The sequence below is a fragment of the Aphelocoma coerulescens genome, chromosome 2 (assembly GCF_041296385.1).
Source record: "Aphelocoma coerulescens isolate FSJ_1873_10779 chromosome 2, UR_Acoe_1.0, whole genome shotgun sequence".
NCBI lineage: Eukaryota > Metazoa > Chordata > Aves > Passeriformes > Corvidae > Aphelocoma > Aphelocoma coerulescens.
In genome coordinates, this window is record NC_091015.1 from 3,196,413 (window position 1) to 3,209,599 (window position 13,187).

The 13,187-nt window shown below is 40.0% G+C and overlaps 1 protein-coding gene across 7 annotated transcripts in view; it reads right to left on the reverse strand.

Annotated features, from left to right (window-relative positions):
• Positions 1 to 13,187, reverse strand: part of LOC138106162 (pituitary adenylate cyclase-activating polypeptide type I receptor) — a 142,596-nt gene that overhangs the window by 15,855 nt on the left and 113,554 nt on the right. For all 7 annotated transcript variants that reach the window (XM_069006289.1, XM_069006291.1, XM_069006292.1 and 4 more), the window contains 2 exons: positions 9,275 to 9,344; positions 6,329 to 6,420 (listed from right to left, as the gene is read on the reverse strand). In XM_069006289.1, the coding sequence (XP_068862390.1) occupies positions 6,329 to 6,420; positions 9,275 to 9,344 (162 nt within the window). The remainder of the gene's footprint in view (positions 1 to 6,328; positions 6,421 to 9,274; positions 9,345 to 13,187) is intronic.

Consider the following 13,187-nt stretch of genomic DNA (forward strand, 5'->3'; position numbering starts at 1 on the left):
AAGGCTGCCACAGGTCATGGAGCCGAGGAGAAATTTTAAGTCATCATCAGAGAATTCTTACATGTGAAACCTAGGCAGATTTCAAAATATCATGGGTTCATCAAGAGCAAAAATCACCGTTGTGTCTTTTTCTCTGTCTGTATACCCATTTAAACCATAAAATTTCCCATAAAAATGCCTTACAGCCACAGAAATAGTGTTTAAAGACAAAGTCATCCTATTTTTCAATACTACTGCAAAAGGAAAAAAGGACAGGAGTCAGCCTCCACCACACAGACACCACCTGTGCAGGCCAAGGCCTCGCACCCTAAAATCCACCTTCTAAATGTTTCCAAATAGCAGAAGCAGAACCCTTTTTAATGTTGCATTCATCTCAGGTGATGTTGTAACAACAAGAAATAAGTTTTGTGATCCATGATTTCAAAATCAGATCCCACCAAAGCTCTGGTCAGGTGCTTGTATATCATTGGAAATGGAATGGAATTTCCTTTATAAATATTGATTTGCTCTTCTGGAATATCCCTCTGGCAAGTGGCCCATGGAATAACAAAACCCCTTTCAAGGTAGAAATAGTTTTAGGTCTAATCTCACCATTTATGTAAGAATGTAAAGGATGCACTGGATGACAGGACAGCATTAAGGTTGGGAAAGTAGATTTGACAACCAAAAATTCATCTTCCTGCCCCTGCCACAGGCACCTGAGGGATTTAGGTGCATTTTACCCTCAGTTGTTCAGTAGCAATAACAGCTCACAGGAGAATTATAAACACACTAAATATTCTGTGCTGTTTGATTTTACAGCAATTGAAACCACAGATAATCAAAGCAGAATTGGGCTTTTGATTATTTTATCTGAAAATAAATAAATCCCTGTTAATTATACTCCTGCTAATTATAGTACACAGCCTACATGATCTTACATTCCTAATGAGTACGCTCAGTTTTTTTCTAATTCCTACCTGAAAAGATTGGCACAAATGAACATCCCCCTCCTCCCCAGTCAAAAATTCCAAAATAAAAAACAACCAAAAAAATCAAATCAGCACCCAACGTAACAATTTGCCTTGGGCAGGGCACATGAAAAGTACAGTAGTGAATGAGCACATTTTTTCTAGAGCTTTAAAGAAATCCATCAAGAATTAATGTCCATCAAAGCAGCAAGTATCTACTCCCCTGGCATTCCTTAGAAATGAGCACTAGGTCCTTGCTGATCATGCACTGACATCAAATGACCATCATCTGTGTTTTCCAGTGTGTTTTCCTGTGGTAGAGAAGGATTAACCCAAGGACACGAGTTCCTTTCCTTGCTGGGTCGTTGGGTATCCCAGCACCCAACTGGCAGTACCTGGGGGTCAGAAATTGCAGTGCCTTCCTAGAGAACACACTGTCCATCCAACATCTGCCATTTGCTGGTCAAACAATGAGCCTTTTGGCACCAAGGCACCCTGTCAGTAATCATCAACTCTGGCAGTCTGAGCACTTGCAGCAAGACAAAGCGGCAGCAGAATGAATCACTGCGTGTCCAGTGACTTTGGAGGTGAATTTTAGAGGAGTGTTGTTTACCAAAACATCTGGGTTACAACATTGCTTTTGCTGCCCTAACCCTCTAGGTTGCACCATAGGTAAAATCATACCTACCTATGATATATGCCATGATTCTCCTTTCTTTCCAGCAAGATGCTGATTGGAGGAATGACGTAGACCTGAATTAGCTAGATATATATGTGGGGTTTATTTTCTTTTCATTGAGCTTTCAACATGTGATACAAAATTTATGAAGAATCTGTCAAAGCAAAAGCAGAAACAAGCTTCCCCCTCCCAAATTATACCAGTCATGATAAACTGGAAATCAGAATAAAATAAAAAGAGGATTTTTTTTTTCAGTTATATGTGCTTGATCCTTGAAAATGAATGAAGAAGCAAAGACTTGATGGAAACGTGTGGGTCTTTTTAATCATATGGGTTATTCCAGCATGCATCTACATCATGCACCCACTAAATATTGTGGTGTTTTATGGTAATGATGCTGATGATTTTCTCTCTAGAGTGAGTATTTCAGCAATGCAGCAGTGCTTGTGAAAATAACAGCGTGGATTTAGGCTTTGTGTAGGCATTTCTGTAGAAATATGGCTTTTTGGAGGGGGAGGTGATGTACTCTCCCTACAACAGCTTGACCAAAACCAGGATGCTCAAAAACAGATTCTGACATACCAGGTTACACGTTGTTGGCTGGATTTTTCACAGCAAAAATAGTGAAGTCTTGCCAGATTAGTTTATTATCCCTTTCCTAAAAGTCCAGAGAAAGAACTGATAGATGATAAATCCATGCAAATAATGTGGGCCTGATGTGCTGCTCTGTGTGCTGAACCAGCCACTGTAGGGTTGTGAATAAGTGTTTGTGGTCCCCAGGACTGTGAGATCCCATTTAATTCATGGACTCCTGGTGTGGTGCTCCTTGGCTCTCAGCACACGGGGTAACTATCCCTAAAGAATCTGCTACTTCTTCAAAATAGCTACAAACTGCAATTGGAGATGGTTAAAAATCAGGGGGTTCTTTCTGTTTGGAATCATGTTAATTAATTTATAGCTGGATGGAAAATATAGGTACCAATTCAAGACACGGTCAGTTGTTCCCCGAGATTAAATAGGACTTGTCACAAGAAGGAATGGCTTTAAATGGAATTTAAATCGTGAGGGAGGTGAGGCCCTGGCACAGGGTGCCCAGAGAAGCTGTGGCTGCCCCTGGATCCCTGGAAGGGTCCAAGGCCAGGCTGGATGGGGCTTGGAGCAGCCTGGGACAGTAGGAGGTGTCCCTGCCCATGGCAGGGGTGGCACTGGATGATTTTAAGGCCCCTTCCAACCCAAACCATTTCATGCCTGTAACTGTGGCACATTACTGTTGTTTATGATACTCATTCACCAGATGGGGTGAGCACCTGCCTGAACTATGCTAACAGCTGTCTTAATTACTGTAAGAATACAATCAATTGCACTTTATGCTTCCCCACCACCTGGGGGTCTCAGAACTTCTGACTCAGATAAAAATCTATTTAATTTGCATTACTGATCTTGCTTCTGTTCTATGCTTAATTTGGGAGAATTATTCAGGACTGACATAAGATTAACTGAAACTAGGCACATTTCAAGAAAAAAAACTTCTGCCTTTGGCACTCCTCACACTAAAAAGTAACTAATGGTTATGATGACTATTGGGAGGAAGTATGAAAGTTTCTTAGAAAAAGAACCCATAATAATAATAAAATTAAAATTATCATTAAAAGGGTGTCTTATGTTCCTTTTTGAATTCCTACCTCAGCTGCTTAGGCATTTTGATGAATCTAGCCCCCAATATTTTCAACCTTAAAGAGGAGTTTCTATCAAAAACCTCAGTGAAAGAAAGATGGAGTTGTTGCTCTCCCAGGACCTGGCGGGTTTTTGGGGTCTGGGGCTGAGATGGGATCAGCAGCATGCAGACAGCTCCGAGGGGAGCTAAAGCATGAGGAAAGGTTGAGTAGGCATGAGACTGGTGATGAATGACTGAACACACAAACTGATGAAATGGAAGTTTATAACCACGGAAGCACTTGGCCACTCCCGAAAATTCTTAGGAATTAGCGACATGTTTCAGGTTTTTGTCAGCCTAAAGGCATTGTTGCACACAATGAGAGAATTAGAGAGAATTTTTTTTAATGGGAGGAAAGCGCTTGTAAAGCGTGGCAAATGATACAAATGATTGTTTGATTTATTTTAAGGCAAATCTCAGATTCTCCAGTGGCTACACTGCATTAATTAAGCCTTAGTTCCCCTGCAGTGCTCTCTTCTGCCACGGTCCTGTCATAGCTCCCAGATAACTTCTCCAGTGGGAGAGTTTAATAATGAATGCACAGTGGTAGCAATATATGATTAATCTTTGAATTTAAGCCCACCCCAGGGCTTTCAAAATCAAATACAGGCTTCAGTGCTTTGCAGAACCACCACCACCGTGTCTATGAAATAGAAGAAGAGGCAGATTTGTCTAATAAAAATAGTCATTAAAAGGACCTGAACCTAAACATGTGCCAAACATATAAAAAAAGAAATCCTGCTCAAAGTCAGTAGCCAAGTTTTTGGGGTCTTTCATTTTCTTTTTTGATATGGAAGTCCCAGCTGGCTAAAGGGTTATTCCAAAAAAATGGAGGACTGATATTAGAATGAGTCTCAATCCCTGCTGCAGATCCATGTGGTATTACCTTCAGAAACAGGCTGAAAGTCCTTCCTCAACCTCATCGTTCCTCATCTACTAAAGGGAAAGTGCTTAAAGATGTTCTGGAATAAAGATCTGGGTGAGGAATTTGATGGAATGACGCTGGAATAGGTTGAAACAGCAACACAGAACATGGAAAATGCTTAATATGAGCCACAGTCTAAATGTGAGATATTTCAATATGGTGACAGAACCAGATTATGATCTACCATTTTCCTTCCTTGCAAGCTCTCTTTTTACAGGGCATATCTGCACAAATACTGACGCTGTCTGGTGTATATCTGCACAGAATTATTAATTTCACTCCTTTTTATTGTTCCCGTGTGAACTTTTCTGCTGTCAAATCTGTTTGGATAAACAACACTCCACTCTGTAACACATACATCAATGCGAGATCGATTTATACACACCCAGTTATAAAAGTTGCAAAAAAAATGAGAAAAAAATAATGGCAGCGAATGAAACAGAAAATATGATGTTTTCTCTTGGCTTTGGTGGCTAACTATACACATAGGAAAAACACCAGCAAAACCCAGTCACCATATTGATCCAAGATGATGAGGATGTTTGATAATTAACAATCCAGTTAAATCTTTGGAGCCCATGGCATGCTTTGCTTCATACGTGAGATGTGCAGCAGACACCAAACATGCACTTAAAAATTCAGGCTCAGAACGAGCTCTGCACATCTTGGGTGCTAGTTCCAATCTAAGACTCAGGGAGGACTTCCCAGCAGCACATCCATGGGAAGCCTTCATGCAAGCCCTAGGCAGACCATGCACAAGTTAACCTAGTCACTAACTCCCATCCTCAGCTTTATTTCTGCGATAAATCCACCTGAAGAATCAATTTAAAGCATTATTTTTTTGCTGAGGAAACACGGTTTAGAGTAAGATGCAAGGGCAGTGCTTTCAGTAAGTGGATGTCTGGCTACAGACATGAAAATTGATGTAGAAAATATTATTATTTAATGCAAATCCAAACTAGATAACGGGGGGGTGGGGGGGAAGAAAAATAGGCAGCTGGAGGACATATTTTTCCCAGAAAATTGTCATTTAGATAGATGACATCATTATACTATGATTGTGGTCACTTAGGGTGAAACTAGTCGCTGGATAATTGTATTTGCTACAAAATAAGCACCTCCTACTTTAGCCCAACACCTTTTAGTTTTATTTAAGGTGCTCATGGTTTGTCTATTTTCATCAGGAATTTAGTCCTAAATTAAATAGTCCTACCTATGTTTATGAGTGCAAAAAAACACTCAAGCTCACCAAAAAATCGCAAAATCAAATGTGTGTTGAGTTTAGGCCAACACCAAATGTGGTGGCACATATCCTACTTATTCCAGAGGATTATGTAGTTTTTCATAAGGAGAATGACTGCATGCACTCAAAATGATAAAGACGACCACCTCAACTGGCCAACCTCTGCCCTCTTATGAGGTGGAAACTGATAAAAAGGATTCCAGCTTAAAAAAATATATATGAATCACAAAGCTACAAACATCTAGAGGAAAATTTTAGGATTTGTGTGCATTTAAAAAAAATTTTAGGGGGGTGTGTGTGAAATGTTTGGCTTAAGTGGAATGCATTTAAATTTTCAAGAAATGTGGGCATAAGCAGCTCTAGGGGATCTTCCTAAATTATAATTCAGCCTAAAGTTAATTAAACCTTTTCACCAAATTTCATTGATTTCAGTGAACTTTGAGCCATGTCCTGGAACTTATGAAGCACAGCAAACCATCCCATGAATATAACAACAGTATTTATACCTGGACAATATGTTAATTTTTAGATAACTGACCTGTAAAAACACTAGATTTGGTTGGGGTTTGTTTTTAATCTTGTATTTATGCTTTTTTAATAGGCCTTTTAAAGAAAGGTGAAAGCTGGCACTAAAATGCACTTTCAGGGCTGGTGGATTGAAAAATTCAAGTAAAAATCAACCAAAGTAATTTAATAGACCTTGCAACTCTTTTCAAAAATCAGCCTAATTCAGCTGAGGTGTCTTTTTTCACTTTGTGGTTTTTTTCCTATGTGTATATCAGTAATTTAAATTGATTACTGCTTTATTTGTACTTACAAGTAAATGCTGGATTCATTGCCCCCGATGTCAGGTGACTGGAGTTTCTGCACAAGAATCACAATTATGCCAATAAAAAGCACAAAGTTTATCTAAGGGGAAAAAAAAAAAGGGAAAAAATTATGACAATGACATACTTTTACAAAGTATGAGAATGAGACATTCCCAGTGACTTGCTGGTTACATTCCCTTTTTCTTCTCCAAACACCAGTCTAGAAGTTTTATTAGGTCAGTAGTTATGGGGAAAGTCCTCAAAGGTTCTATCACCCCTTTTACAGGTAAAAATACCCCCTTGCTGCAGCTAAAATGAGGCAGAATTTCTGCAGTTTCAAGCACAAGAGAAACAAAAATGGAAATGTTTCAACATTTTTCATTATCTACCTGTGCAGAGTAAAAGGAGAGATCCCTGCACATAAAAATCACAAAATAAAGACCTCAGAGTAAAGGCATTTTTAACTCCCACTCTCTGAACCAAGGGACTTCTCAGTTTAGCAGTTTCCATTGGTTTTAAAAACCTGGAGAACGATAGTATTCGTTTATTTCAATGCTTGGGCTTGAGATTCGGCTGTCACCAGCTCCATGGCTTCTTAAAGCCTGAGCAGTGGAAATTTAAGTCGGTCCATTATAAAATCTTACACTCCTATAGGGAGACCAGGAACCAGATATGAGCATCTTTTCCAGCAATTTCTATCTGGTCACAGGACTACAAAGGGATGGAGAAGCCCAGTTGTCCCTTGCTGGTTGCTTGGTTCTTTAATGCCTTCAATAGAAACCAGGTTTAACTGATTCCCCAAGAAGAAGGTGTCTGTAAAACATGGAAATTCACACATGGAAAAAAGCCTTGGATCACTGAACCATCTCTGTTTTGGTGCTGAAATTGGCTGAATTACCTTTGATTTACCTGATGATTGCTGGACTCTGCAGAGCTGTCCAAAGACTTTAAAGGAGAAATACCAAACCTGATAAAACCTCCTGTTTTACTGGTTACCTGTGAGCTGGATGCCTGAATTCCCACAAAAGTCACTGAAAACCTGCCAAATTTTGTCCCTGGAGTGTGGAGAACAACTGAGGGTGCCCTGAATGAGACACATGTGGCGAGCCTGATGGACTTTCAGGCACCACTGACCATTTTGTCCAGGGGCTCAATTTATTTTCCTAACTGCAGGAGAACAACAGCATTTTAAAATTCCCATATTACTGGGAGCAACAGAATTTCTCCTTCTCTTCAGATATTCAGAATCCATCTGGATACAATCCTGAGGAATGTGTTCTTGGGAATCCTGCTTCAGCAGGGAGGTTGGACTAGATAACTTCCAGTGATCCTTTCCAATTTTATCCATTCTGTGAAGCCCAAACAGGGCACTTTAGAACCTCTCAGTCCTCCATGTGCAGGTATCTGACATAATTTGAGCCAAATCCAAGACCTCCATCACTTAAAGAGAGCTCAGACACCTTGCTGACAATTCAGCATCTTGCACTATGACCAAGTACTATTTTGAAGCTAATGTTAGATAAACGTAGCTCTGAAGTTAATCCCATTCAGCAGACAGAGGGCATTTTCCTTGCCACTGACATTTAATGTTTTTTAGATGCCCCAGGTTGTCCCACTTGGCCTTCAGCTGACACCCCAACAGGCACAGAATTTCCATACATCCTAAGACAAGTCTGCCAGCTCCAGACCAATGTTCCACATGCTCTGGGGTCTTAATTATGGCATTTGTGTCTGTGTTTAAGCAACTGAACCACTCCTTTCCTACAGAGTCTTTGCTTGCAGGCAGCGCTCCATCATTTAATTTGTATTAATTCTTCTCAATGATGGAATTCCTCGGCATTGTGGGTGGAAAACAGTGGAAATTTAGAGAATTCTCCCACCAGTCCAGCACAGGGATGCAGCACAGTTTGTAAAGTATTTGAAGAGGTTTAAATTGGTTATTTGTCCTCAGGAGAGTTGAGGAAGTGTCTTCTCTTTCATATATGAAATGGAGTGTTGGCCTTTGCATATTAAGTGTTTTCAACTTTTAATTGTTAATTGTTTAATTATTGCTTATTCAAATTACCCATCAACCCAGTTAAGAGTTATTAAGGTCCAAAGTTATTCCCCTCATTAGTTGATTAAGTGTTTTACATAATTCCTCGTTAAAAATCCCTTGTTAATAAAGTTCCACAAGTTTGTTCCCCTCTTTAGTCCCTAAAAAGTGTCAAAAGCCACAATGTCCTAATTCCTGTATGCGCCCAAGTTAATTACCCTGTTTTTAAGAGTTCTCTGAAATACTTATAGCCCAGTTTTAAACCTTTTACCAAGTGTTCTTAACCTGTGTAAGTTTTGAGTGAGTTTTGAGCTTTGCCAAAAAGCAGACCTTGGAACTGACAGGGAGCTATTTTTAGAACCCGGCCATTGGCCTGCAACTCAGCACCGTGGCAACCTGGAATGTTAATGAGGGCTTCTCCCACCTTTGGAGCCGATGGCATTTTTCCCCTAAATAACAACGAGCCATTGGCAGACTGAGATGACCTCACCTCAAGACACCACCAATCATCCAGGACCATGGGGCTGGACAGTGGGCGGTCATGGGCAGGACCCAGACTCTATAAAACTGCTGGACACCAGCTCAGAGGGGCCATTTTCACCTCAGATGAGCTGCTGGTGAGCCCCAACGCTGGGAGCACAGGCCTCTACCTCTTTCCAAAGGCAATTTAACCACTCTGACTTTGGGCTAGCTGAAGCCACCCCAGCGTTGTAAGGTCTCTGCTTTGGGACTTTGGAGCTGGTTTGGCCAACGAGGTCTCCAGTCACTGCAGACCCGTTTTTTTTTTTTTTTTTTGGCTTTATAATTCTTTTGTACTTGTAATTTTTTTGCTGATTGTTCTTTTAAGAAATTGCTCTTACTTATTTTAATTAAGAACCAAGAGTTGTGTCATTCCTCACATTCTCCAAGTGCTACTCACCATGATTGACCCGACCACAGGACCCTTGATCACCCACCACAAGGCAGTGTTGTCATTCATGTCCCAGCAGCTGCAGTCGTTAAGGAAAGAATGGGATGGGGGAAGAGAAGGAAAAAAAACAAGACATAACAAAGAAATTAATGAGCTTAAAACTCTTTTTAAGGGGGCAGAATTCGGGAGGTTGGTTTCGCAGCTAAATTATTTTATTGAAGTTTGAGGTGATAGTTCTTTATTTTGTCTTACTGCAGCTTTCTTTTACAGCCTTTCCACAATTTTCTGAAAGTAAAAGAAATCATTTTGTGGCAGTTCCAATGGAACTTCTTGTTAAACAGCTTCAGTATTTTGGAAAACCCCTTTAAGTGTGTTTCTGTGTCTACAATTGTGAAGTTGCCCCTTTAAAAAAAAAAAAAAATTCAGGGATACATTGAAGAGTAAGAGATGGTTTTTCCAAAATTTGACATTTCAATTATTTTTCCAGGGTTAACAGATACGAATGTGAGCTTCTGACCCTGACACAAGCGTTCTTACACACTTCCATTACACCAGGATCCTGGTTGTATTCACATATAGGCATCATTTTCCAGTCATTGGGTTGCAAGTCCTATCCAGGATTCATCTGAGAAGGATCAAATACTGGCCAACAGTTGGGATCAGCTCCTTTGTTAAGCTTTTGCTAGTGAGTAAACATAAATAAAATGACATTTCTACCCCAGAATTTAAACCCTTCCTCTGGAATCACCAAAAGATTCTGCAGAAGTTTATTTCACACAGGTGCACTTGGACATTCAAATATAGGACTCATGTACAAATAGGGTTTAATGTTAACATACATTTTTAGAGCTAGGAGATCAATAATAACAAAAAGAATCTTATTTTCTAGCCCCTGACTACTCTTTATTATTGAGAAATGTCTTAATGACTATTTTAAGTCATCAGGAATCTGTCAGCTAAAAATTTTCTTTCATTTGTCTCCGCTTTCTTCCCCCTAGAAAATATTAAATCACAGAAATCTGTCTACTTTGTACCTGCAGTTCTGAGAAGGAGCTTTTCCTTCCCACTGGGCAAAGAGCCAAAGTCCCAGCAGAGGCTGTCACGGTGCATTTGTCAAATGACAAAAAACAATTGGGAAGAACACACAGGAATAAAACACTGCTGGTCTCATGAGAGTTTAAGGCAACTTGTGTGTCATTTAAATGGTTGCGTGGTAGCATCTGGGGGAAAAGTGAAAATCTTTAAACAAAACTACACACGGGAGTAAAAGTGAGGAAGCAGAACTAAAATCCCATCATCAAAGTGCGTGTGAGAGAAATCCCAAATGGCTGAGTAATGGCTGGTTTAAAAATTTCAGTTAAATTTATATTTTCCATTGAACAATATTCATTATTTTCAGTCGAACAATATTCATTATTTTCACTTGAACAATTTATTTATTTATTTCAGATGACCAATATTTTACTGGATTCTCAAAACCAACAGTAAGGATGTGTGTGGCACAGCTGGTGAGAACTGAGAAAATGTAGAGGTGGAGTGTCCAATTTACACAAAATTACGTATTTTTGCTTCTGTTTGCAAAGCATGGAAACCTGAAATCACCCAAAATCTATGGGACTGATGACTGATATTTTCAATTGTAAGTTAGTATTTCCGAGTTACCTCACTTTGGATGCCCAACTTAAAATATTTGAAAGAAGATAAATGCTCAGAGGGATCACCTTACCCACAGTCTGGAAATCTGGGGTTTTTTCAGTGATCAGCAATTGTATGCACCTAAAATCATCAACTATCTTTCAAATTCTTTGTATTTATCAATTAGGTGTTGTCTACTGAAAACATCCATTTTTTTCGAGCTCAACCTCCTTATGAAGGTCATTAAATTTGACCTGAAAGTTTTTGGTGAACGGAACAATGTTGGAAGAATCTGGGCAAATTCTCCTATTAATTTAGCTGTACAAGTAGATACTGATGTGTGGCAATTTGTCTGTGTAGGAACGAGGAGTAACAGGGATAGGAATCTGCCTCCTCTGATTCCAGTCATCTGGATTGTAGACACCAATAGCCCAGTTAATCATCCCAAAATCTGGTTGGGACAAAGAGACACTTGGTGGTCGTTTTGGGGTTTTCTTCCCCATACTGAGGTATTTGAAACGTGTATTCTAGGGTGATACATCATCCCCTAAAAATTCCTATTCTTAGACATCTCTGCTTTTTTCTTCTCCTCTTCTTAGACCTTTTCCTTTGTTTAGACCACTCCTCTGTTTTTACAAGACGTGTCCCCAGCAAGCTCAATTCCCAACCTCCACCTTGTAGATGTCAACAATGAATCAGATTAAGCTCACTGAGAGGTTTTTTTCCAGGACTTTTTTTTTGTCCAGTCCCTGTGACACCTACAGGATAAATGTGGGGCAAGGAACCACCATCTCCTCCTCAGATAAACAAGTGGGAATGCACAACAGAATGTCTGGAATTTTTTGTACTGTGTAAACAAGCTCCCTAATTTCTGTCAGATGCTTCCCTACAGTGCAAGACTCTTTTCCAGGATGGATGAAGGTAAGGGATACAGAAGGCTGGGGAAAGGATGTGATTTCCATTTGCAAAGGCCAGAGTCTGATCTCTGCTACATCTCTGGTGCACGTCTGGAATAACTCCACTTAAATCAGGAGCAGAGCTCTGGATCAACAGACAGTTGCATTTATCTCCTCAATCCTGTCACAGTGATGGAAGTCAGGAGCTGAAGTCGAGGGAGCTCTGCCAGTTTTATAAGGGACGGGCAGGAGGGGACTTGGGCTCCGAGCCTGTATTTCAGTCCATGCCTTTGCCACTGTGGTTTTCCAGTTCAGTAATTTCCGCAGTGTTTTCAGGCTCATGCTGGCTTCTCCCCCACTCCCAGAACAATGCTTGCTGACTTATAAAAAGTAACCACTGAGACTCTCAGCTAGAACCTGTCTGAATGTCTTGCATGCTAAATAGCTTCTCTAAATACAAGGAACCTTTTTGTTTGATTTTTTTATTTCTTCTTTTTTCTTCTGCGAGACATTCTCCTACCTGCAAAATGCAAGGGCTATTTGGACTTGTAAGAGAAATTAGTGCTTTCAGGACCGGTGTTGTAATCATAATAATGACACAACAGGGGTTTCTGGCTTGTTTTGCATGGAAATAAATGATTTAATTTGTCTTAATGTCAAAATAGAACACTGGGTCAAAGCACTGGCATGCCCACTGGAGGAAAGGCTTTATGTGCTTTCCAGAGAGAGTCTGGAAGAACAAGGATGAATAAAACCTGACAGAACAAGGAGTTTTGTGGCAATTTTGGATCCAGGTATCTCTAGTATTAGGCAAAATTAAAGCATAAGCCTTCAATGACTTGGAAATGGGATTTGGGTACGAAGTGCCTGTCCCTCAGTTCTGTGTTTTCAAAGAACCACTGACTGATTTTTGAAATTTTACTCAGTCTGCCTCATTTTTTCTAACATTTCACCAAGTTCAAACATAACTCTCCTGAAAAAAGCCTTGCCAAGTTTGTTTTTTCAGGGTGTAAATACACATCCATTCCTACCTGCCACAGCTGCTGCTCTATCGGAGCAGATCCTGACTACCAAAATATGCAGGTGCATCTCTGGGAGCAGCTTTTCCTTCTGGTCCTTTAGAAAAGGGATACAGGATATTTTCAGCTTTTTTTCCTCGCCAAAAGAGACAATTTGGGAAGGACCTACCCTTTTGAATTCTTTCTGAAATAATTTAACTTTTTTTTTCCACACAGAAGACAGAATGTGGATTTTTGCCTCACCCCTCTTCATCTCCCCTGCAAGATTCATGGAAAACCCTCCTCAGTGGGAAGCTAAACTCCTAATTGCCACAGTAAGTCAAAGCTCAGCAATGCCTTGTGCAGATTTCCTTCATTGTATTAGATTTGTCT